Source organism: Telmatherina bonti (genome assembly GCF_933228915.1).
Source record: "Telmatherina bonti genome assembly, chromosome: 9".
In the NCBI taxonomy this organism is placed as follows: domain Eukaryota; kingdom Metazoa; phylum Chordata; class Actinopteri; order Atheriniformes; family Telmatherinidae; genus Telmatherina; species Telmatherina bonti.
In genome coordinates this window covers 16,823,999-16,851,636 of record NC_136627.1, presented here as the reverse complement: position 1 = coordinate 16,851,636, position 27,638 = coordinate 16,823,999, and the positions used below count along the sequence as shown (strand labels likewise).

Here is a 27,638-nt window from a genome sequence, read left to right as displayed (position 1 = left end):
AAACCACTCGGCCGGTGGTCAGGGTTTCAGCACACGCAGGGCTTACATTACGATAACACTGCCAACAGTTTCCCTTTATACAGGCGGCAGAGATGTGATAATCTGTCATGCAGACCTCATCCTTCTAGTTTTTCATCCTTCCTTCACCAGTTTTCTCTCTCCATCAGTTCTTCAGGTGTGAACACTCTCAGTGGCAGTTTTCCTAAATCCCATTCGTCCCAGTGTTCAGACATCGGAGTTACACACACACCTCTGTCTGTGGACCACAGTCCTGATTCTGGACTGGTGTCTACCCCTGTGAGTGAGACAAATACACACACAAACACACACAAACAGTAAACCAGTTCATTCTGGTTTCTTTCAGATGTTAGTCATCTTCCATCTTATTGTTGCCTTTGCTGTTCTGAGAACTCAGCCTGCTAGTTTCAATCTGTTCTCCCATGTCCCTCAAGCTGCAGGCCTCTTACCCAAACACCCCTCCAGAATTATTTTACTTCCAACTCACCAAGAGCATTGAGACAGTTGATAAATGGTTTTTCATCAAATCCTCTCTGGGATCCATGCAGAGGATGGAACTGTGGTTAATCAAGCCCAAGCTGGAATCCTGTGGAAAACGGCAACTAATGAAGCGCCTGCTGTTGCATGTTCATTTTCATTTTCTCCGATGCTTCAGTTTTACTGGAATACACACTTTGAACAATAATAAATGAAGCTTTATATTAGAACACTAAGTTTGACACATTTCCTTCGTTGCTAAGTGCATTTCTTGTCTCCCTGTTTGTATTATAAACTGTGTCATACTCATTTATCAGCATCGTCACAATTTATGTTTTTATTTGACATGTTAAACCCACTTTACAATTTTATTTGTATTTTTAGTTGGTTTCTTCTTAAAAAAAGGTGTGATTTATACAGAGGCAAAGTCCGGATGAAGAGGGTGAGAGTAAGTAGGTTAAAAAGGTCAGATGAACAAAGATAAAGCTCTGCCTTGGATAAGCAAAAAACGGTTTAATACAACAAAAAAACAACTTTTTATGGCTGTCATTCTTACAATAGTTGATTCATTTTGGCAGCTAGATCAGCTGTTTGCCAGTTCTTGTGACACATGCGTAAATATGCATGTGTCACAAGACACATACAGAATGAAACAAGAGATGAGAACGATGTGGATGACAGTCAATGCGTCATTAACAGCTAATAAAACATTAGCGACTTTGGTCAGCCGTCAGAAAAAGCTGAATGTGTCGTCCTGTTAACACATGCAGCAGTATTGGTTAATGGTCTCCGTAATGACCCTATTATTTTGGCCTTGTGTAGAGCTAGACCGATGGGAAGTGACGGTAGATTAAACATAAGGGCATCTCCTTTTTCTCTACAGCTTTTCACACAAATCTCTCTTTTTTCCCAGCAACTGTGCTGTGAGTGAAATTTGATTAAACTCGGGGGAAGGATATGACTCCTTACTAGTGTTTCTTTTGTCAAAGCACAGTCAGAATGGTGTACGAACCCCAGTACATATAGTGAGCGTATGTGTCATATCTGACAGCAGAATAGCTGTCAAACTGGGCAATCACACATGAAAACATGTTTTCCTTTCCTTCCTTTTTAGCTTCCATCAAATCGCTTCCGGTTTGTTTCTTGGCATTGCTTGGAGCAGTGTGATGTCACAGGTGACCAGCTGGCCTGCCCCCGGGTTAGAGAAGGTGTGTGATTAGTATGAGACAACCCTGCGTGACCTTTGCATTTAAAATGTTGCAGCTTCCCCAGCTGTATTTTATTTATTTTCATTATTATTTTCTACGACACTGTTAGCGGACTTTTTGTGTGTGTGTGTGCGTGTGTGTGTTTGACAATATAAACAAAAAGGGCCATCGGAGGAGGAGCTGAGTCTAAGAGAGAGAGGTGACATCTGTTTGGAGAGAGGACGGAGGAGGAGAAAGGAGGAGGGGCAGAGATGGGAGGAGAGACTTCAAGAGAATTGGGAAAACTGCCTTGTAGGTGAACAGGACTGTGTGTGCATGTGTGTGTTGCTACAAATACACAACACTACTCTGAAAGTGTGAAAGGAATTAAAGATGAAGTGATGTTTCTACCATCTGTCTCTTCTCAGGAGTTAAATTTGTCCTACCAAGACTTGGGGGATCTCTACCAGCGGGAGAATTTTTTCCGGATTCTCCGCCGGTTGATCCGTGTGGAGAAACTCCATCTGATTGACAACTCCCTCACCAACCTTAGCTCTGTATGTCTGCCAAGGTAAAAACACACATACACACACACACAGTAGCAAGGCTGCAGCACAACCCCGCTCCTTTGTGGACTGCTTGTTATCTAGGGACAACAAATAATATCTTAATATGGAATAATTAATTCAGAAAGCTAATAAATCTTTCAAGAAGATTTAGACAGAAATATACAAATCTAGCTGATAATATTCTGATGCTAATAGCTTCAATGAGTGCATTCAGCCCTTAAAACGGAGAAAATTGTCTTGTCAAGCAATATTAGATTATTCCACAGCTGAAGCGTTCCTTTTTTTGTCCCTCTTAGACTGCAGGCTGGATCTGAGTGTGCTCTTCTAAAACATTTTCTAAAACAAGTATTTCCATAGTGGCACTCATGGCAGATATTAAAACTGATGTCACACTGTTTGAAATGGTTTAAATGAAGGTATAATTAAAGATAGCTGTGCATTGCTTTGTAGCAACTGTGTTAGGCCTCTAGTTCCCTGCTGAAAAGGGCTGAGTATCACCACTAATTTCCTGGGCTCATGCAGTTTGATTCTGTATTTATTCATGTACAGATATTTATGCAACAAAACCAGTTTTTCTAGAACATTCTCAGATAACTATTTTTTATTATACTGAGTCCATTTACATCAAAATCAGCTATCCAAGAATATTAGGATATGTCTACATCGGCTTCTAAAAAAATCAATAATTCAGAGATTGTTGTCCTCATTTACCAGTTCATTATCAGATTTATTTTTAATCACATAGATGCATGGTGACATCTCTTCCTGTTATTTTCAAAACATTTTGGGGATTGTTTCACATGGCGGTCTTACTGTTAGCTGGAAGTGTGATGTAACAAGCTGCTAGATAAAATAGTGAAATCCTTTCATTCATTCATTCTCCTAACCGCTTCATCCGATGAAGGGTCGCAGGGAAGCTGGAGCCTATCCCAGCAGTCTTTGGGTGAAAGGCAGGGTACACCCTGGACAGCTCGCCAGTCCATCGCAGGGCCCAATAGTGAACGGAAAAAGTCTAAAGTCGGCATTATGTCAAAACTAATAGCAAATAATTGATTTTGGGCATATAGAAGCCTTGTCACAGCTTTAAACATAATCCACTAAATCTTTGTCCTCGTTATGTATAACTTTTTATTGTTTTTATTGAGATATTTTATCATTGAGTGTCCAGAAACAAAGTTATTATGAGTGCTACTTTAAAAATTAAATTTAGCATCATCTCAGTGAGAGAAGCTAATTTTGGGAGGCAACATTTAAACACAAGCATCAGCAAGTCACATGTTAGCAGGCTCACTGTTGTCACCAGAAAAGGAAAAACAATCACAAAGTTTTAAGAACTGATTTTTGTTTAATTCAGCTTCAACTGATTTCAATTGATGAATGGATTTCCATCCGACTTCCAGCTCCAGAGGGCTGTTCCCATTTAATGATGCTGCATTGCCCTTCTGATCTCCTGCTCATTCTGCTTTTTCTCCAAATTGATACCTACAAGTTTTACTGTTTCATTTATCAATGACATCAGTGTTTCAGCTTTTCTGCGGAGAAAGTAGAAACACAACTGTTATTTCATACTATTTTCCCCTTTCTGTTTCTGCAAGTTAAGGCTACGATAGGTGGCACCGATCACAAAAAGTGATCATTTGTGTTTTCTTTGGAAAGGTGCAGAATGCTAAATCTGCACCACAACCACCTGGTGTGTCTGCGTCAGCTGCCAAAGCTCCCAGCAGTGGAGCACCTTTGTCTGTCAGAAAACGCCATCAGATCCCTGGAGGGACTGGGAGCTCTGGAAAACAGCCCACTGTGCTCCCTCAACCTAACCCGTAACCCAGTGACCTTCACTCAGGACTACCGCGCACGGTGAGAAGACTGACACCAACGCGGGTTGTGCAGATGTGTAAAGGAGAAAAAGGTCATTTTATCTTAACTTCATTCTCTGTCTTTTTGCTTCCTTTGTGTGTGTATATGTGTGTGTGTGTGTGTGTGTGTGTGTGTGTGTGTGTGTGTGTGTGTGTGTGTGTGTGTGTGTGTGTGTGTGTGTGTGTGTGTGTGCAGTGTTTTCTCCCGTTTGCCAAATCTCAAGGTTTTGGATGGAATCCCCAAGCTGCCAGAAGACTTGTTGCCTCTCGGATTGAAGAGCCCAGAAACCACCAGGATGTGTTACATTTTATGACGCTTCCATAGCTAGGTGCTCACAGACTTACTTGTTTGGTAATTCACCTCAGCAAAGTGCTCCACACGTTGACGCCGACTCGTCGAGTTCTGCTGAGAGGAAAGTCAGCGGTAACAGTATTTTACATAAACTGTCACAGCTGTTGCCGAACAGCTTTTTCAAGGCCACACACCCCAAACAGTCACAGCATTTTATGATAATGTACACATTTCTTCTCATTTCAGGTAACAATATCAACGCTTATTCTTTTTTTAAAGTGAGATATTTTTTGTATACATTTAAGATACTTTGGTAATAAATGTTTTAGGTAAAAAAAACAAAAAAAAAAAACAAGTCAATGTTTGTTTGTAACTGAATGTGGTGCACTGCAGAATGCATCCATGTTGAATGATTGACGCACTTTGGCTGGATGAGAGGAAAAGCTTGACGTCTTCCATGACAAGGTGACACCCTCACACTTCTCACAGTAGCAGACTGCACCAAATGTGTCATTCTATCTATCACAATGAGTAGAAACTTGCTCTCAATAAGAATAAAGGCATTTACTCATGTATCAGGACATTATGATATTAATAAAAATGGGGGATATTCCATGAAAGTCGCTCTAAGTAGACAGCTTCACCTGAAAAAGTCAGACGCAAATTAGAGCCATCTCTTAATTAAGCCTCAAGTTGTTTCACAAACGCAGATCAGCTTTATTAAATCCAGAATGATTCAAGGCAGATTTGCACATTTCCAACGAGCCAAAAAAAAACAGATCAATGAAAAGTGAATTGAATGAGTTTGACTAGAGGCATAATCAGAGCGCTGTTGTTATCATCAGCAGATCAAACACTCCTGATGGACTGATCCAGAGAAACATATATTTTGTAAACTGGAGCCATTAACAGAACCAGACGGGCAATATGGCAGAAAATTACTGACAGACCAAATGTGTTCTTCACACAAAATTTCTTGGTAAAATCTAATCCACTTGTGATATTTCCAGGAGTGGTAGAGCAGTGGTTATAGATATGGCTTTGGGCTTGGTAGACTGATGATTACATTACAATGTCTTTCCATTTTGCTGATGAAAAAACTTTAAAAGTGACTGTGTGACTATATTAACATTAGTCTTACCACATGATAACAGCATTTTAGTTAACTGGTTAGTTCTGCTAAGTTAGGTATAGGTAAACCACACTGACCTAGCAACCACTGAGCTAAATAAACATCCTTTCATAAAATTTAACTAAACATACTTATATTGCATATCAAAACAACAACTTTACTATAATATATTTAAACAAATGTAATGAGTTGACAATGACAAATGTGCCAGTAAGTGAAATTTAAAAAATAAATATCTTCCATGAAAGTAAGTTACCTATAAAATCAGTTTGACCTTTAATAGTCTAAAATGTAGAAAAGTAGCCAAAAATCAAAAGGCTGCCAGCATAAAGGTCTCTAAAATGGGTTTGTTAATTATTCTGTCAGACTTTTTTTCCCTTTAAATATACAGCATGTCGCAACCCTTTGCATCTAATCTTTTACATCTGCAATATTTTTTTTTTTTTTATTTTAGAAACAATGAAGATACAGTTGTTTATTTTAATGATTCTATTTTATTTATTTATTTTTTTTTTATCATCTTTTAACATGACGTAAGCAGCGTGGGTGCGTAATTCATCTTGCCAAACACTCTTTTGGGAGTCCTGTTTTGACCACTTGGACAATTTTTTGATACACGACTCAAATAAACTTGGCAGTCAGCCTGGTCTGGAGCGGACTTTTTCACAAACACTAGTTACCGTGGTAACTCAGCCGGGGCTTATTTAAGTCACACTGATTGAACAGAACTTTTGCTTTGGAGACCAGACTTATTAAAATTAGTGAAACTTTCCTTTAATCCTGCCTTGTGGAACACTAATCTGGTCCTGTTGCTGCAAAAACAAGCCCACATCATCACTCCTCCACCACCATGCTTGAAAGTGAGTATGGTGCCCTGTTTTTGTTTTTGTTTTTTGCCAAAAAAGATATTGTGCATTATGACTAAAAATCTCCACTCTGCATTTTTTACCTCATAATCCCTCTAAACAAGCCATACTTGTTCAGTTTCCTTTTTGTGCGTTGTTACGAAATTTAACATTTACCATCTCTCTCAATTGTCCAAACTTAGTTTTTACACAAATGATGACAGTCATCTGTTCTGGCTCATCTGAGGGTGTATTTGCCTAACTTGTGGACCTGGTTAGGATCTTATAAGTATGAACTGAAATGTAGAACTGTAGACTTTAAAGCAAATGTGCTTTAAATTTCTTTTTGTTGTGACAGTACAAAGATATAAAGAGGACATCCATTTTTGAGAATAATGAAAAATTTAAGGTCCAGACTCATTTGGATAATGGCCTCTCGTGTCTTCCCACTGTCTGGGTAATGACCCATGAGCTTGCAGTGAGTCACACAGACACACATCTACACACACGCAGACAGAACATGTAAACAAAGACTAATCCTTGATTGATTTTTAAAGCACTTGCAGTGGCAGAATTTATGTCTACAGACATACTATTACACATAGAGCTGCGGGGGTTACGTCCTGAGTGTACTGAGAAAGAGCTCTCTTCATGTATCGACGGGTTACACAACTTGCCCCCTCCCACTGTTGATTTATTCATACGTCGCAGGAGTGTATTCTTCTTTAATAATGGTTTTACTTTCAGGATCTTCCTGCAACATAAACACATGTTGTTAGATAATATTACAGAATACTACTTCACATGCTGCTCAGCAGCTACTTCGGCAATAAAACATCCGGTATGGTTTTCAGTATGTCTACACGTACATACACAAACTGCACTTTCATCCTCTCTGCTCACAGCGATGCAGAGAAACACAATTTAAGCAGCAATAGCCCTCTAACAAGTATACAGCCAGGCATAAACTACCAGTTACATGGCTCATTGGGATTTGTTGAAGTGTGGAAGATTGTTTGTGCAGTTATTTGTTATGTTCAACAAGCTAAGTCTCCACTGATGAGGACAGATGCTGCAGAGAGAAAGGATAATCAGGCTTATGCTGCAAACAGGATCCAGATCAAGAACAGTGTCTGGTATTTGTATGTGATAACTATGCTGTTATTTTCCCTACTTGTTTTGATACAGAATTTTTTTTTTTCCAGTTTTGCTATAAAATAGAAGAATGGTTTCAGAATAGTGGGTTAGAATAAAAATATATACAATTCGGAAGCTTAGGGCTTCAGCTTTAAGTAAATTTTGCAGTGATGTTAAATGGAAGGCTTGGTAATCTGTAGCAATCATGTGGGCATTCGTCTCAAGATAGATCTGGGCTCCGGGCGATCAACACATTAGATTTTCCATGCCTGGTAATCCATCTGTGAAATGACTGCGATGGGCACAAGAATGTGAGGAATGTGGAGGAGTGATCATCTCTGCCGTTGCATGTCACTGTAAAATTATATGTGCGTGTACGTCTCCACGTGGCCTGCTATTAGCACAGTAATGAGACACCTGTTACTGTTGCAGTCCTCCACCACCCCACTGTCCCTCTGGGGGAGGGAAATCAGCAGTCTCACAATGGCACTGGGGATGTTGATGACAGGAAGGAAGGGAGGAGGGAGAGAGAGTGAGTGAGGGGTGGGGGCATGCCAGGAGGCAGAGAGAAGAAATAACGAGGATGCTCTAGGATGATGACATGAACTGAGAGGTAGAGGAAAAACTGAGGCGACTGTGGGACCGATGAGCTGCTTGTGAGTGTGTGCTGGGGATACATGTTGTGTATTAGAGTTAAAAGCATTATTCTGGCTCCCACCCCCTTTTTTTTTTTATCATCATTTCATCCTGATTTAGCTGTTCATTTCATGTGTGAGTGCATTCTCACCTCTGTTCTCACCCAGAATAGGAACAAGGTTGGCAGGATTCAACTGGGAACATTTGAAGCTACTGAACACGAGACAGGAAAACAAGCCTAATGAAGTTAGATATTTTTACCCATTTCCCTGCTGATATGTATTTAGAAAGATTTTGCTTTTTTTTTTTAAGGGTTTACTTACCAGTGTGTTAGCTTGCAGTAAGTCAGTAAAAGTACATCAGTTTAGCAGGGGCAGAATTATAACATTTTTGCTGAGGAGGCCAGACGGGAAACCAGACCATGAAAAATGATACATTTAACCCTATGTCAAGTACCTTGACATAATTAATAATTATTACAACTAAAGTAGTCATTTAATATAAAAGTAGGGCAAATTTAGCTAAATTAATGTAAATTTGCATTAATTTTTTTTATTGACAATTTCTTACCTATATATATATATATTATATATATATATATATGTATATACTACAAAGACCAAAGTTTACAGTATAAATATTCACTTTGTATAGAATGGAGAGCACAGATAAACCATTTTTTTGTCATTTATACATTTAATCAGTGGTGGCAGTACTTAAAATAAGTACTTAAAATAGTTCATTTGTTTAAAGAAAAGAAATACAAAAAATATTCCTAAAATATTATGTTACTTTCATTCGAACAGTGTTTCCTTTTTCTACAGGAAAAAGCTCAAGTAAGTAGTGGAAAATAAGGATTGAGAATTGATCTGTAAATTGCAATGGAAAACCACCTATTCAACTAACTGGAGAGAGTTTGGTTGGAAAAATCTAACTCGTTATTTTATTACCCCAGCCCAAACGAAATACCAAAATAAAGGTACTGGCTGCTGGAGATCACGTGGTAGTCCAGAAGCGAGCCATCTCTACCTATTTTGGGCCTGTCCCAAAATTTTCCCATTCTGGCAAGTTACCCACAAATGTCTGAAAAGATTTTCCATACACAGATCCTATGTGACTTTTTGCATTTATACCTCGGTTTTTCAGACCCTAATTTAAGTTCTCAACCAGATAATCACTTAAGAATAATCTTCATGGCAGACCAAGCCCTGACTAGAAAATGGCTCCAAGCAGATATTACTGAAATTCAAGAATTATACAATACTGTTTCTCTCTATGTCTATGTCTCTCTGGCTCCAAAAGGATAAATTTGACCAGGTCTGGCTCAGATGGACTCAATATATCAGAGACATAAGAAAGGATTTTGTTTGGACAATATATATTATCATAGATAGTCGAAAAAAGATAGCACCTCTCCACTTGTCCACATTGTTCATATTTGTGCTGTTTATTGCCATTATATGTTCACCTATCTTTGCTGTATATTTTCATTTATTTCATTTATCACAAAAAGTAATTAACTTCGCAAAGTAAATATAAGTTTAACTCATATGGATCTGTCTGATGATTGAATAAATGTTGCAGGATCACTGATAGGAAAAAAAAAACATGTAAAGGATTGGGGGGTTTTTTTTGGTTTTTTTTTTATTCCAAGAGTTTAGTTTAATACATCACCCAGAAAAAATATCACAAATGTCCTTAGAATAATATTCAGGTTTGAGGTTTAAAAACCCTCCATGGTTTAGCTTAAAGCGTTAAAAGCAAGCATAGACTGATTTATTGATGTATTTTACCTGCTGATTCGACAGTGTTCCAGCACTCTGAGATGGATTATTGATCCCTGTCAACTTGAAATTGTTTCTTGCAAGTACAGAATCTCAGTGCACAATGCTGGTCTGATATCCATTTACATCTTTATTACGCACGCACACACACCACCTAGATGACAAACAATACAGCCACAATCCCTCCTTTTGTATCAAATAAAACAGGTGTAAAAATTTACAAACATTTGACTGTACAATGTATAGTACATTTAAGACACTTTATTAAACTGCATTTGGTTTGTGAATTTAATTCACACCAGCAGCTCACTTAAAACAGTCCCACACTCAGACCCACTCTCACGCCTCCTGTCCTATTAAATGGCTTTTCTAATGGAAAATGACTACAATCAAGCAGAGGCTTTGTAGAATGGAAAGGCACATGTCAGCATGACACTCTGCGTAGAGCAGCTTCACCAGAAATGTCCTTTTTGATTCGCATTTGCAGAAATATCCAGCGAAAATGTTCCTGCATCAACCTTAAAGAAGTTGATTAAAGCCTTTGTGTCCAACTGGGGGTGAGGGAGTGGGGGGAATAATAGAAGTGCTGCACATATTTTGATTGTCAGAGTTGCTTCTATCAGCAATAAATAACAGAAATGCCACAATTGAAAGGAAAGCAAGACATAAATGATCATTTGAGTCTGCTTTTAACATACAACAGGGCCTGAACACGAAGACAATATTCTAATCACAATTATTTGCTCTTTAAAAATAATCAAATTGCTGCAAACTGATAAAAATATATTCTCTGAACCAGATAGACAAACAGGCAGACATGCGAGTAGACAGAAAAGCAGGTAAAAATACAAATAAAAATACAGTATATACGCCATTCACACCTCACAAATTGTGTCCGTTTCCACAGTGTACAGTGTTTGCATCCGTTCCCATCTTCCAGGCATTGATTCCAGATTTTCCGAAGTGGAATTCTGAATGGATGGCTGGTTTTCATTCCTTTAGGAACTTACAGAAAGGCTGGCCTGAATGGCTCTACAAGCGGCCGAAGAAAAAAAAAAAACAAGGCACCAGAACGGCTGTCTGTGCTCATCCTACATTTCTGCCCTCCGACTGGTTCCCTTGTTTCGACCGGCTGCATCTTCCTCTACCTCTTCTTCCTCCTCCTCGTAATTCTCTTCATTATCCTTCGCTCCTGGTTGGTGATTCCCCTCTTTTCGTGGTTCATCCTGGTTTTTTGCTTCATCCTTCAGAAAACAACAAGCACACTGAATGACTCAATGCTTGTGTAAACATTCAAATTCAACCAGAAACACTATTATATCGGACATTTATGGGTATTAAACTTTAGAAATAACATTATTTGCCTTCCATTAGATCTTTTCATACACAAGACACTGAAAATAAGTGACCGTTTTCCTGCAGGGTCAGAGGTGAGGGTTAGTTACAGTAGAGAAGAGTTTAAATGACAAATGAGCATTGTGAACTGCAATAAAGAAAGATGTGCCACTCTTTCTGAGCATTATGTAAACAACAAGCAGCCCTTTTATAAGCTGCATTCTCACAGATTTCTTTTAAGGACAAAATAAATAAACCAAGCTCAGATGAAAACCTGACACCCCGACCAACTCAGCACCTGACTGCCCTCATTTAACATGACTCGCACAGACCCGGCTCATGTTACGACACAAAACAGACATGCATGCACACGCGCACGCGCACGCACACACACATGCACACAAAAGTGAATCCCTGCACCATTAACAAATAAATGCATCTCAGAAAACTGAATAGTGAGCACACTGTGCAACTACTAAAAGCTGAGTTGACTTATGATTGGATCAGGCTGAGGTTTCATTTCTTTTTACTTGTAATGTCAGTGTGCTTCTGTTGTCTTGTGGAGGAGGCTGATCACCATGAACACAATCTGAAAGCTGGTTCCCCACCTGTTCTACATTCTCTTCATTATATGGATCCTCCCCTTCCTCTTCGACTCCCTCCTCTTCCTCCTCATCTCTCTTTGGCCCACCAGCTATATCCTCCTGTGCCTTTAAAGCAAAACAGAAAAAAATAAAGAAAAAAGAAAAATGTACTTTATTAAAAGAAGTTTTTTTTGTTAACATAAAACTAAATAAATACACACATTTAAAATGTTGGATCAATTAATCGCCAATACACATACTGTATACAATACATTATATTAGTGTGGCGTTTTGAGACATAAATACTTATAAATCAGCCCAATAATATATGGTCAGCAGTTTTTTCTACCTCATCTTCTAGCTCCTCCTGGTACTGGTCATCCAGTGCATCTTCCTGTTGATCTGGGTTTCCAGCCATCTGAGAGCCCAGAAAAAACACACACATACACACACATACAAGTTTGTCAGTGTCTTCCTGCCAAGCTTAGCCTTGGCTTGAGTTTGAATGTCTGTTGCTTGAAGCTCTCTCCCACCATTTTCCTCAATTTTTTAACTCAAGTGTTTTCTTGGAATAACCACCATTGGACTTTCTGACTATTTGCCCCATTTCCTATATGGATTCTCTGTCCCCTTACTCACAACTAATTCCTCTTCCACACCAGGGTGTTTGGGGCCTGGTTGAGTTTTGATGTTTGCTGCCAGCTTCTCTTCCCCTTCTACCGCCTCGTCTTCCTCTTCAGCAGCCCTGTGCGGCGCCTGCTCTTCTTCGGCCTCCTCAAACTCATCCTCTCCCTGGTTGTTGGGGTCGTCCTCGGGGTCCACATCACCATCAACAGCCCCCTGCGGAAGATAAGGTCATGTAAAATCATAAAAAGAAAAAGATGAACGGTCCTGACAAGAAAAACTTATGATCCATTAAATATGAAATAGTTCCCAGAGAGCCTCTCGCCCAAAGACTGCTGGGATAGGCTTCTGGTTCCCCGCGACCCTTAATGACCCTAAGTGGTTTGGATAATGAATGAATGAATGAATGAATGAATGAATGAATGAATTAAAATACGATCAAACAGTAGCACTGAGGACAGAAGACTGGATATAATTTTGTAAATTGCCAGATCGATACATGACACATGATAGAATTTTATGATCTGAGCTGTGAAGACATGTTTTAAACACGCCGTTTAAAGAGCAAAAAAGGAAAGATGAAAGATAAAAAAATCACCTGATGCAGTGAAACTCTGTGATCCACTCCTGGTTTCTTTTCCTCATCCTCGTGTAACATGTTGCCGTCTCTCTCTGTTAACACACAAGTGTAAACGAAACCATAATACTAAACATTTCCCATTATATTTCAATTGAGACAACATTTTAAGCTATATTTCTACTAAGATGGAATAAAATATTATTAGAACCTGAGAAAAACTTTGTGGGAAGATTTCAGGTTTCCTCATCTCAAACCATTCTGAACTAAAATCCTCCTCTTGATATTTTATCTTCCTAATTCACAAAGTTCATGCTTGTACTTTACAGGAATAGTCTGAGTTTGTTTTCCACATATGTGGAATTACTACTCAGGATCCAGTGACTGTGCTGACACATTGAGTGGCTTCATAGAAACAAGACATACAATATGAAGTAAAGGAGAAATAGAGCTGGAAACAACAGAAGACACACTCACTGAGGTGTGATCAGACAAACAGTATAAATGTATAAAATAATATGAAGCGCTGGTGGATAACTTTAGCACTTTGCTAAACGCGCATGACCAAATACCAAAGTTGAATAAAACATGATCAATCAATCAATGATTGGCTCTAAAAAGTTAACCAGTTTGTTATACATGAAAATCTATGATTAAAATGCACTGCCGCTCCAACGGTACAGAGTCACCATTTCACTTGTGATTAGGGCTGGGCGATATGACCTTTTAGTAATATCCCGATATTTTTATGGCATGTCACGATATACGATACATATCTCGATATTTACCTTAGCCTTGAATTAATGCTTTGGTGCATACAATCACATCAGTAAGATGATTTTGTGTCTACATTAAAACATAATTGTTCATACTGCATTAAGATATGCTGATTTTAAACATTCATGCCAAAAGGATGAAATTGTAACGAAGCAAACTGATCAAAACCGTATTTATTGAACAGTTAAAGCAGTGCCAGAAACATGTCATTTTAAAACAAAATAAAGTGTCTTTGCATGATGTAATAAATGCAACGTATGAAAATAGGTGGGGGGGGACTTTTCAAATGATTAAATAAATTTGTGGTACTACTACCTTTTGTGGCGACACTTTTGTGACATACTTTGCACAGGACAGTTGTTTGGTCAATATCCTCTCTCCAGTATCCAAAACACTGCCAGATGATGGATCCTGTACTATTTTTCTTCTATTCTTTTCTTTTTTTTTGCCACTGAAACAGTCTATCCCTTTGAAAAATGATTTTGAATACCATGAAAACCACATTGTATAAATCAGCTTTGTCCTGCTTTATTAAATGTTTTGTGATTATCAAATTTAACCAAAGGATTGTTATGTTTTGTGGAATAGCTCGCTGCATGTTCAACCCTCCTCCTTTATCTTGGCTTGGGACTGCCACAGTGACCCAAAAAAGACACTTTGACAGAGATACATTTATGGGTTTTTTTTATTTGTGTAGTTCTTACTTTTAGTTTAGTCTTTTTTTTTTAGTTTTAGCTTGCTTTGGGTTGAACTATTATAAGGCTTTGCTTTATGGATACGATTTTGAGTTGTGTACTTTTTTTAATCGCAGAATTTAGCATAGAAATCAGTCTTATAATACAGGCAGAATGTCCTCGTATCGTCTCCAATAAACGCCTTCAGCCAGTTTTTAATTCAGGATTTGATTCCCACTCCTTTCTGTACTTTCTAGAGACATGACGAGCTAGATAAATATGCTTGTGTCACACACACACACACACAGTGGATGAGGTGAGTAAGTGACAGAGGCTGTGAATGTAATCAAATAGAATTAATTATTTTTGCGTGACGTGAAAAACTTTGCAATTTACGTCCCACTCTGTAATCCAGAGCGGGATCTGTGGCGGATTTGGCAGTTCATTGTGACTGTAGGTGGAGTCGTGCAGGTGTCCTCTCTGCTCCTCTGACTGGCTGCAGCTGCAGCCGGAGCGACTGATTGCTTTAGCACGGGGAGAGACTCTCGTTCTGACAATAACTTTACAATATGCGCTTTAAAGTCAGTCGCCAAAACACCAGGAAAGTCTCCAATAACTCCAGTAGAAGTCGCTAGTCGCTTTTCACAAAAAAAAGTCGCCAGATTTAGCGAGACAGTCGCCAAGTTGGCAACAGTAGCTACACGCTGCCTCTCATGACGTAGCACGTAGCTCACGTTATGTACGTAACTAGGTGCGCTTGCTTTAACTCTCTGTGCAAAGCGGTGCAGAGTCGAGGAGGAGGGAGGAAACCCCGCCCACAGCTAAAAACACCTGCGTGACAACAGGATACTCGAATATGACGAAAACAGGCATTTTCTATATCCCGCAGGGGACTAGCCACGATATCTCAAGTATATGCAATATATCGCCCAGCCCTACTTGTGATACATCTGCTAGAAGACCAAGAAGCATCCCAGATCTTCTCTGATGGCTGAATAGGAATATTCAACAGCTGGTCAGGGTAAACAGAACTTTTCCTCTCACCTTCTTCATCGTCAGTGTGATGGTCTTCTTCACCTTGACCTATGTCATTGTCCATGTTTTCGTACTGGGCCCTCTTCCTTATAACAAATATTGACAATAAATGGCAGTTAGAAAGGTACAGCCTCTACTGTATAACCACAGTAAAACACATTAAGTTGAGAAAAAAAACACACCTTTTAAAAAAATAAAATGTAACCCTTTACCACGGCCTTAGTTTCATAGTTCTCACTAGCTGGATATTATCTCAGTAAAGACTTGTTTGGTTTAGTTCTCAAGTCTAATTTTAAGTGATTTCCAGTCTGATTTGGAAGCTGACCTTAGGTGTTCCTCTCTCAGCAGCTGCTCCCGCTTGTCAGCCTCCCTGTGCTGCTGTGCCTCTCTCTCTTGTTCCTTCTTTAGCTGCTGCTCCCTCTCCTTTAGCACCTTCTCCCTCCGGGCCTGCAGAGCCTGCTGTCGCATCTGGAGCTGCCTCCGTTCCTCGGCCCTCTGAGCCTCCAGGCGCTGCTGCTCCTGCTGCTGCTCGTAGGCAGACTTCACATGCTGCACCTGGGCTGGTGCCTGGTTCTGCAGCTGAGCCTCCTGATGCAGCTCTGCGTGGGCATCCTGAGAGATTATAATAAGGCGTAGAGGGAACAACATGTGAAACCAGGACAAAAAACACACTTAATTGCAGCCACAATATGAGATTAGAGTACAATAAGTTATGCTTTGTAAATGTAACGGACAATAAATAGATTTTAAGACAACTTTGCAGTCACTCTTAATCCTCTTTAGATAAGATGAGCTGACCGGCTGAGGGTGGCGTTTCTGCCGCTCCAGGGCATTCTCATCTGGTTGATCCTGCTCTGGCTCCTCCTCTTCCTCCAGCTGCTCATCCTGTGGCTGGTCTGGGTCCTCCTCCAGCTTCTGAGGCTGTCCCGCCTGGGCCATCTCCTCCTCTGCCAGCTCCCTCCTCCTCTCTGCCTCTCCTTCTTTGTCCTCCTCTCTCTCAGACAAGATGTTCTGGGACACAGTGGGGTGGGAAACAATCTCAGACTGGGCATGCACTTTCTCCTCCTGATGGTCCAACTAGGAGAAAGAGGCACAATGAAAAAAAATAAATAAATAATGAAGTGTTTTTGTTCTGGTATTGATCTAAATTATTCTGCTAGATCAATTTCATAATTACATGATGCCACAAATATTTTCATTACCCTTGACTCCGTGTCCCAGTTAGCCTGGGATTCCTCATGGACATGCCCTTCCCTATGAGATTGCACCAGTGTAGCATCTGGATGCGTTTCATGGACATGAGATATGTGTGTTACGTCAGCTGCCTGCTGCTGTTGAGGAGCAGCTTTTTGCTCTTGCTGTGGTTGGTAGGGTACCCTGTTCAGTGAGTCCTTGAGCTGCTTGTACTGGTCAACCTGTGCCTAAAGGTTACAAAATACACAATAACATAGAAAGATAAGCGAAATCTTGTGGAAACTGAGTTAAAGGGGTGCTATTATGGTATTTGGAGTTTTCTGAGCTTTCTACAGTGTTACAGTGTTGAATCCTCATCAGACATGTGAACGGCACTGTTTTTTATCACCTAAACGCATGTTTGAGTTTGACTTTGAGTTCCAGCACTCTTTCCATTCGGTCTCCATGGCAACGAAAAACGCATCATTTTAGAGTTTAGAGTTTTTTCTACTTGGAAATCCTTGTGACGTCCCGGGGGATAAGGTTACCTAAGGTGATTGGTTACCTTCTACTGGTTAACAAGGGCATGTACAAATACATCAGGCGGGTGGAAAACGTCGGATAAAGTTATTTCCAACGATGGCTGGTGAGTTTACCAAAGAGAGACATCCTGCTGCATTCGTTGCTGTTTTCCACTTCATTTTCAGGGTCTGATTCAGGTTCCAACATGTAGGGCTGTATGCTATGTGTTGACATTGTATTTTGTTTTTTTTTATTGAGTTCATATGAGCCTAATCCTTCTGTTTATGAGATGTTACAATGACGGCAAAAGTAGTTGCGGTGCGTGCTCCCGATGTAGTGCAGTGGCGGGAGGCGGGGCTTAATGTGAAAGAGTCTCAATCCACTCGTTTTGTCCACAGGCTGATCTGACAGCCTACAGAGAGGGTCGGTCTGAAGTAAATAAAGCGATTTGTGACAATAACTCGATCAATCCCAGCCCTTCTGGTCTCAGAAATAAAAATAAATTAGGCTGAAATGCACATAATAGTTCCACTTTAAGCTACTATAAAAAAAAAAAATTTAAAAAAAAAAAAAAAAAAAAAAAAGGTTTTTACTGTATATTCTTCAGGATACGTGCAGTTTTATCAGAGATTTTGGTAACTTGATGGTTAAATAAATGACAACAAGCAGTTAAATTTGAGAGTTTAAACAACTTGTCTCCAGAGCTCATACAGACAGCTCAAACCGATCGTGTAGTTTTGGCCAACAGGCCTTTTTCAGTGCATTCTGTGACAAGGCTGGTGAGATCCAGCCAAAAAAAATTCCTCCCAAGTTCCTCCCCTGTTGCTTTATCGCGCCGCAGTCCCTCCATTATAGCTTTCTGGCTGATTGGCTGCAGTGTGTTGTGGATGTACTGCTCTGACAGCCCTGACTAAAACCAACCCCCTGTGGTGAGGCAAAGAACGTGTGTGTCCGACCAGAGGCATTGATGGAAAGGAAGACAGGCTTTAAAACCAATTAGCAAATGCAGGCAGACAGAACAAGAAGGAGAGAAAAGAGAGTGAGTATACATCACTGCAGGCGGAAAGGAAACTGGCAGAGCACTTTACATTGAATAAAACCATTCCAGCTTTTTAAAAGGTCATTGTCAAGAAGAAACAGCAGCATCTAATCTAATTAACAAACAAAAAAAAAAACAAACAGCACTTTTTAGGATCTCTTTCCACTGAGGATTATGTCGACTTCAGAAGTACACAGTTTTTGCTCGACTGCAAAGATTATGGCTGCAAAGATGAATTAGCTGAACTAGATCTTATAAGCAATTTACTGAAACAACATAAGGAATTTAAACTCATCTCTGGGAAATAAAACCATCTGTAAACAAGCCATTTTGCTCCATTTATACTTTCCATCTCCATGCCTGCCATGGATAAACAAGGATATTCAGCATCAATCAGCCACTGACTGCAGTAGCATTTTGATTGCATCTCTGCCTTTTTGCCTACCTGAGCTACAGCCAGCGCACTCTTGTGGTCTTCCAGTGTCAGTGCGAGCTGGTCATGGGCCGCCTTCAGATCCTGATGCTGGACCTAAAGCATGCAGAAAAGACGCGGCACCTTGTGAAGTCGGCAGTACGCTTACCGAATCCTTCAATCATGTTTTTCCTTTTCTTTCAAATAATAACACAAAATTTAAGAAGTGAAAGGAAGACAGGATAAACCTGCTTGAGCTGGTTCTTACCTTTGCATCCTGTAACTGTGTGTGAATGTCATGGTGGGCCTTCCTCAGTTGTTTATTTTCCTCTCTTAGGTTATACACATTCTCTGTCATAGAAAGATTACACGAAAACAGAAATGTCACATTTTAAGAGACATTTGTAAACTACATTTGACCAAGAAACAAATTAAACTGCGTGGCTTATTACTGTAGCACCCCTGAAGGGACCAAACAAACACCCGATCACATTTCTTAACAGCCACTGTAGTTTAGGGATAAGTGGGTCAAATTAGGCGGAGTGCAATTTGTTATTTGAGCCACTAGATGTCATTATGTGCTTCAAATTGAGCTCATGTCAGACAAGTATCTATAAGGGAGCGAAATAATTAGTCACACTGCATCCATATTTTGTACATGTGATGAACCAGTTTTCATTATTTCATAAGCTAAAATATAATATAATACACATGTAAAGGTGTAATTAGCACAAATCCAGAGAAGTCAAGTGGAAGTAGTTCTGTGTCTTAACATAAACGATCATCACAGGACCATTGTACCTTTGAGTTGGGAGATTTCAACATCTTTGGTTTGCTGCAGTTTATCGTAGCGTTCCCTGTGTTCATCCAGCAGTCTGTTGTGGTCCTCGCCCTCTACCTGGTGCTGATCCTGCAGCTCGTAGTACTGCCTCTTCAGGTCTTCATGCTGATTCTGAAAGTTGGACAAAGTTTGTTACAGCACGGCCTTCCTACATGACACACACCAACTGTACATTAAAAAGCAAAAAGAGGAAGAATGTGTGGTAAGAGCACGAATAATTTGCAAGTCTAAATGTAGGAAGGAAAGCGGGGTAGATATGTGGATGTCTAAACGGAAAGAGGAAAGCAGTTCAAAAGTTGAGAATGGATACATTCATACCTTCAACATCTGATGTTGCACTTGTAAAGAGTTCAACCTGCTGTTGGACTCCTGCTGTTTCAACATAAGAACCAACATCATGAACAAAAAAACTCAAAATCCACTGAGTTTGTATTCCACATCATTATTCTACCATCTTTGTCTACTTCCATGTGGAAAAACATACCTTTTCCTTGTTCAAGGATTGTTGAGACTCAAGTTTATAAACCAGATAATCTGGAAAAAAAACAACACAGATTGTTCATTTTAATAGATGTAAAAAGAAAAATATGCATTAATAAAATCAATTCACTGCTTTTTCTTTTCTCACCTTCTTTGGCTTTTTTGTGCTCTAACCTCTCCTTCTGCAGAGATTTCTCCAGCCGGGAACGATGCTCATACACCACTGCGCATCAGAAACATGGAACGGAAAAGAGTGAATAAACAAGACGAGGTGAAAATAAGATTAAACACAGAGATTTTTGGGCTGTGTTTTCAACTTTACTTGGAGCATAAGGGAGAAAAAAAACCAAACGCAGAGCTGTGAAACAAATATGTACACTTGAACAAACAAATCTTCTCACAGAGACTTACACATTAGTTTCAAAGAAGCAGGTGGAAAGAAGATGTGCAGTTTATGGCTTTATTTACTTAACCAGACTGATCTCAGAGAGTCTTTCCCCAAAGGGAATACCACAACCTTCTGCTGACGGAGGAGTTGTGAAGCAGGTTTGTATAGGCCCAAGGCATTTTACAAGTAACTTGAATTGTTGTTCAACCCCAATTCCAATGAAGAAAATGTTCTTTAAAAATAAAAAGAATACAACACAATGCATCTCAAGGCATCTCTTGGCCCGAACTCATCTGAAATGGACTGACTGGAAAAGTGTGCTGTGGTCTGACGTGTGGAGACCACAGCGGAGACGATTAAACAACTAAAGTTATACATTAAGCCAGAATGGGAAGGAATTCCATTAAATTGTGAGAAAGTTCTCTAAAATACATACATATGATTTACCTTGATTAACAATTAAATAGCATTGTGTCATTTGAACTATATCTTGATTCTCGAATTAAAAAATAACCTGATTCTAAAGTCTTTAAACTTCCAGCTGCTAGAAAACAGCTGGTGTGCCTAAACTTCCCTCTTGGCGCCACCTCTACAGATTCCTGTTGAACTGGTGCCAGTAACTGTCCTGTGACCATTTCACGTGAACTGCAGAATTCAGACCAGAGTTAGAAGATAGAAAATAAAACAAGATTAACATTGAAAGCAACCTAAAAAAAACAAAAAAAAAACACCCAAACTTCAGAACTGTGAGGATCATGTCAAACATCCAGATTAAGATTAAGCACAGAGCAGATTAAGTTGCAATGAAAGTATAAATTTTGGGGAGAGTAAAAAAAACATCCAAAAAATGATCATGTCATTAAAATTCACTTTGATTCCCGGGTGAATCCAAGTTTACATGTCATTACATCATAATGTAGCTACAAAAAAAAAAAAAAAAAAAAAAAAAACCAACTAAAAAGTCCTTTTCAATTTATTTGAAACTTCATACTTTATGAGGTTAAATGAAAAGACTTGATACAATCCCTTGTTTTCCACTGCCAAGCAACTTTATAAATTGGTAGAATTATAATTATATGCTTTAATAGACCAACTATTCCCTTAAAGTGAACTAGATTGTATTGAACTGAATGTTTATAAGTGCCTTGAGGAAACTCGTCATTCATTTATTTATGGTTAAAGATGAAAACATATAAACATAAACACAATTCTAAATTTTGTGAAAAGCTTTACCAGACCAGTTGAAGCTTTTATGGCTGAAAGGGAGGACCAACTTCATGTTAAACCCCACTAATTAAGACACATGTCCTGATACTCTGGCAACACAGTGTGTGGTATTTATTAAAAAAGTCCTGCCTTTCCATATGAAGAAAGACTATTTTTTTTAGTAACTACTAACATATTGTTTAAATTGTTCATGTTACACCACCTAAATGTTTCTTGTACTCTACACATTTAGGGCTACACAGTTTTAAAACAGCCCTTACACATTGGCCATGTTTACATGACTAAAGTAATCAGATTAGAAGCCTGACTGGAATAAAAATGCTTTATGTGATCATACCACTCAAAAGATTGTGATCATTTACTCTCATTAACAGATTAATATTTTATTCTGATCAGGACAAGCAGGTAATGTTGACTTCTGTTTTTGGAAAGTCAGACAATTCTACATATGAAAATGATTTGTTCTGTTCAAATATCATGCACATCATAATCTGACTTTTTCAGGCTTCATGTAAACAGTACATTTTATGAATGAAATTGCACCCCAATTACAGAAATTTTGAACATGAAAACACGTCGGCAATTGATCCTTTTTATACTTTCCTTTTTATACATCGTTTTAGATTTAGACAGGTTTGCATTGATTAGATTTGGCTCATAGTGTTGACATTGAAGAGACTGAGATGCATTTTAATGTAGGAAACACTCATATACACTAGAGCTGTGATGATATGCTTTTGTCCCGATTCGATTCGATTCCGACTTTTTGAGTGCCGATTCGATTTAAATTGTGATTCTCACAATTCTTTGATTTTGCCGATTTTTGTAGATTAAAAACAAAAAAAATGTAAAAAACTTATTTTTGCTCTTTATTTTTCTTGAGTTCTATTAGGAAAAAACAACACAGTAGCCAGACCATCATTCTGCTGCTATAATGCCCAAGAAGACAAGTTAAAAGATCAATAAAAACAATAAAAATTACATAAATTTTATAGTAGATCTTTTATTTGAAAAAAAAAAACTATTTTTTAACAAAAAAATTTATTTTAAAATTGTGAAGCAAAAAAATCCTGATTTTCGATTTTTCGATTCAATTTTTCCACCCCTAATATACACAGAAGATCTGTTCAAATTAGGAGGAAGTAAGATTAAATACCAGTTGTTTTTGCATAGTGCTGGCACTAATCTTTCTACCATAAACTAGTGTTCTTGAGTATCTTACAGTAACTGATGGCGTCATTTTATTACATCCATCTTTCCCAACACCAGCAAGTATGCGATACATGTCCAAATGCCAGCATGCACTAAAATATCTTGCAGGTTTAAGCTTCCTGCTGTTGCACCAGTTGAAGCTTAATTTCAAATATGTAGGAGATTCGTATTTTCCACATAAGTATCTCCATAACCAGGATTCACACAATCTAAACATTAGTAATGTAGAACAAAAACAGGTTTAAGTTTTCAGTTTTTTTTTAATATTTTTATTTCTGAGTTCTTTTTTTTAAAACATTCACTCTTAAACTAAATGACCTCAGACAAGCGGGAAAAACGCAGCAAAGTCCTTCATGCGCCAATTAAAACACAGTATCTCAATATGAAAGCTGACTAAAAAAGAGATTTGGACATTTTGGAGACTCGGGCATGAGTAGATGTGTGTGTTACGGCTGGTCCCACTGAGCCCACTGATCTAATTTAAGTAGTTTGGCTTATTTGATTAAAGCTAAAAAAGGAAGAATGTAACACTGAGGTCTGCAAGGGAGCAAATGGGTGTGAAATCAGAATGGCCTTTTTGTCAGAGTGCATGCATAACCACAACGTGCCAGCTGATCCTTTTAAATCACAAACAATTGCCAGCTTGAGGTTACAAAGGCTAACAGCAAATCAATACGGCGGCCTTGCAGCCCCCAAGCTATGGCCAACCTCTAAATACAGGGCACGACAGCAATCAACAGTTGGCTGCGGGTATATAAAGTGGCTGAATGTGCCAGAGTTTAACAATGAAAGACATGGGTGTTCACAGTTAAACCAAACAAAGATAAATATAGAAGTGCATTCAAAGTGTGACATTATCATCAGCTTTTCTGTCGCTGTGGAAAAATGTAAAAGGATCCATTTAACACTGACCATGATAGTGCAAGAACCATCTTTTTAGATGGACTTTTTCTGGTTTACATAAAGGGACGCCAGCTGTTATTTTAGCATGAGAAACAAACACATGTTGATATTCACAAATATGCAAATATTCTTACAAGTAGAGTGCCCATCATTACAGCAGCTCCACGGTGCATCTAGTAATCAAAGCAGGAGAGGTGACTGCTGGTAGGGTAAGGGTTAAAAACCCAAACACACTTCTGATGCAGTCTCTGTGGGACAAAGTTCTCCACCCAGGGCAGAACACCATGACACAAAACCTCATACGATGTAAGCACAGCGGAGTGTTTACAGTACTACTATTGAAAAAAACTGGCTTAACTTTCCAACAGTTGTGGGATGACAGAAGTTCCTCTACACATAAAGTTATTCTAATAGGTGCAAATCAATATGCATCTTTACATAATGATGACTAATTTAGTGCACTCCCACTGATTTACCTCCAATCCATATCTTTGCAAGACAGGTCGTCTAAATGCTTCATCTTGACTAAAAGGTGTTTTACTCTGAAGCAAAATAAACAAATATGGAACTTAAATAACACAGTTGTAAGCCAATTTTAAAAGAAAAGCACTCGATATACAATACGTGTATCTATTGCCACGGATGCACAATACTGGATACATATTTTTCAACTCATTTGACCAATAAACAATACCAAAACCAATGACTGTAGTCTGTTTATTTCATATATTTGACTGGCATTAAGTGAATCTGTAAAGGTGTTATAATTTAGTATTCACGTGGAGACTGCATTTTAATGCCACTAATAAAGGCCACCTTATTGTGCCTTTAAATCGTACACCAGCACTACAGAATCAAACCGTAAGCATGTGACATAACAGTGTTGGTCTCATCAACATGCACACCGGATGAAGACAAAATATTCCATCATTAATGCATCAGATTGAAAAATCACTGCTCTGCAGAATGCTGTTCTCTGGTAAGGTCTAAAGATGGTTAATTTCCTACATCATTCATGGGGGTATGGATGCATCAGCCAATCAATTAGCTATTGGATTTTTCCTGCCCACAACCAATGTTGCTGTAAAAGCATTTACAAACTCCCCAACAGCTGACCTCTTGTACACACGACTATTCACATCATCAATGTGGTGAACCCTGCAAGCTCATCCATTTAAAGATTCAACTGGAGGCATTTTGGTTGCCTTTTACCACAATCTGATGACCATGTCTGCTCAGTGTACAAAGGTTTAAACACAGAGAATACCAAGTAAAGTTTTTTTTTTTTGTTTTGTTTTTTTTTAACCTAGTTAAGAGGCCTATTTATGCAGCAAGGCAAAGCAAATCAAATGAACTATTTTATAATGGCTTTGTACAGCATGTTAACATGGGTTATTGTACTTGCAAGAAAAATGAGTTTCCTCTTCATCTTTTTAACTTAGTGACAAGAAGTTACAGAGATGTCAGGGAAAGATATGTGTTCCCATTTAAAAGTACAAAATTCTATTTAAAACAATGTGGCTTTGTTGAATTAAATGCAAGGCAGTGCTCAGCTTCCCAGCTCTGTTCCAGCCATGTGTATCAGTGGCAGATGTTTTAGCCTCTACTGGCTGTTGGATCTAGTGCTAAGCTGAGCATGAAAACTTGATGAGTACAACAAGGTGTCTGTATAGCTCTAGCTGATAGCAGACTGCCATTCTGGGGCAGTGGGGGGGTCTGATTTAACTTTTAAAGCATCTGTACGTCCAAGTATAATGGCTTTATGACTCTGTAGTGCCTAACCTGGGATTACAAACTCATCTCAGGTTATAGCTAGTTGGCTACAGTGTATTTACAGTCCTCTCAGGTCATTCTGGGCTGTAACACTGGACAGTCTTTGTAAAGCAGCAGAACTGTCGGCAAGTTGCTCTTAAAAGCACACAAAAAGATGCCTATGTCAACTTTTAGCTAAAGCTTAATTTTACACCACTGAAGTCTCAATTAAGCATGTGTGATGTTGATTGATTATTGTCTTCTATTTTACAAGATATCCAAAGATAAGAACATGTTATGAGCAAGAAGGCTCTAAAACATTTAGGTCAAGATGACACAAGGGTTTTTGTTTTGTTTTTTTTTTTTTCTGATTAGTTAAAAGTTCAAATTGAAAGCCGAAACATTGTTTAGTAGCTAATTAACCTAATTAAGCCCCAAACTTTGTTTTAAGACGTGGTAGCGTTGGAAAAGCAAACACGAAAGCAATAAAAACAGCAGTTTTGTCAATGGAGTCATGGAGAGGGCAATCCGATGCGACACCTGGAAGCGCACCTTCAATCACCGTCACCGTGTTTACCTTGGAGCTGAGAGGAGAGGGACTCCTGGTGTTGCTGATACTTCAGTGCCATCGCCTCTGTCCTCTTCAGCTGTCTGTGCATCTCGTAGGAAATCATCCCCCCGTACATCATCCCGCAGACCACTGTGCCGAGCAGGAGACACTGGAAGACCCTCCGCTGTCTCCGGGAGCACACCCCGTTTCCCATGTTGGACCCGCAGCTCTCCCCGCTCTCGGCACCAGAAAGCCCCGTCTCTGCTGCTGGAAACTTCCGACTCAACTTTCTCCTCTTTTCCTCCTCCCCCTTTCTCCTCACTCCCCGAGCATTACCACACCGAAAGTATAAGTTAGCCGCTAGTATTTGCTCTTCTGCGCATTATTTTCTTTTACGCGGCCACATCCACTCAAGACTTTCCACAGCGACTTCAAAGCAGCCGCTCAGATTTTATTTGCCTCGGCTTGTAGTCAAAGTCCTGCTCTCCCTGGTTTCCAAATGCAAAAACAAGGCAAATGTTGACGATTCCCGCTTGACTTTTCCTCTCCCGCTTCCAGACTTCAGCTTTTCCTACGCAGTTAGAAGTTGAGTAAAAGTTGAAAACTCTGCCAGGACGAGGCCTCCAAAGCACCTTTAAGTTTAGTTACGTGTCAGCCGAGCAGCGAAAGCCTGCAATCCAACTGCAACTCTGGAGGAAGTCCCTCCTCCAGAAGAGAAACTCGCTATTTTCTTCTACACCCGCCCTCAAACATTTAACAATTGGTCGCCACAGGCCTCGATCAAAAGGCAGCAGGAACGTGAGTACTGTGGACAGACTGGAAACAGTTTCACCTTTATGTAGCCTCCAGACTGGCTTGTCAAGTTTGTTACCAAGTCAAATAAAAAAAGACAACAGGGCTGTGACCTGTGAGTTAAAGCCCACTTTTCCCTCTAGAATACAGCTTATTAAAATAAAGACATATTTCAATAAAGGTACAGCTTCATCATTGTGAACTATTGGGAGAAAAGCAGTCATGCCGATCTATGTTCCACTCTGTCCTGCATTATATGACACCAGATAACACTTCAATATCACCAGCCACTGTCGAGAAGTCACTTACAAGTCATTCTCCTGCAGCAATCTAATTGGACCTGAACTCGTAGTTTTATTCATTCATTCATTCATTCATTCATTCATTCATTCTTTCATTCATTCGTTTGTTTGTTTTGATGTACCTTTCCATCATGTTTAGAAACACTTTCTGAATGTAGCTGTAATTAAACGAAACAAATATATATATATATATATATATATATATATATATATATATATATATTATCTTGGAGGGAAACATTATTTCCATCTCACCACCTAAAATGTAATTTTCAAACAACGTTAAATGTTTTTTAAACATGTAATGAAATTTGACACTTAAATCTAATTATTTGTATAATTGCATTTGTTTTAAGCAATTCAGAGATAATAGTTTCCCACTGTTCCATATCTCTTTTTTTCATTAGCAGAAATGAACTAAAACATAAATGCATATTTTCAAATTACAAAGTATTATTAGTGTGAATCTGGTTGTTTTTTTTTTTTTTTTTTTGTTTTTGTTTTTTGTT

General features: G+C 39.0%; 1 protein-coding gene across 3 annotated transcripts; it reads right to left on the bottom strand.

The window, feature by feature from the left end:
- Positions 1-10,068: 10,068 nt before the first annotated feature.
- Positions 10,069-26,701, bottom strand: golim4a (golgi integral membrane protein 4a). Of its 3 annotated transcripts, none has more exons than XM_079246699.1 (16): positions 26,063-26,701; positions 20,152-20,226; positions 20,008-20,057; positions 19,842-19,895; positions 19,484-19,634; positions 18,951-19,033; positions 18,716-18,799; positions 16,739-16,957; positions 16,335-16,613; positions 15,862-16,148; positions 15,546-15,622; positions 13,072-13,145; positions 12,489-12,689; positions 12,199-12,267; positions 11,874-11,975; positions 10,069-11,174 (listed from the first exon to the last, which is right to left on the bottom strand). In XM_079246699.1, exons 1-16 carry the CDS (start codon positions 26,247-26,249, stop codon positions 11,022-11,024), a joined length of 2,145 nt encoding a protein of 714 aa, XP_079102825.1. In that variant the 5' UTR covers positions 26,250-26,701; the 3' UTR covers positions 10,069-11,021. The 3 variants fall into 3 exon arrangements, with proteins under 3 accessions (XP_079102825.1, XP_079102826.1, XP_079102827.1); XM_079246700.1 differs by having other exon boundaries at positions 19,842-19,892; XM_079246701.1 differs by lacking the exon at positions 16,739-16,957 and having other exon boundaries at positions 16,335-16,547.
- Positions 26,702-27,638: the final 937 nt, after the last annotated feature.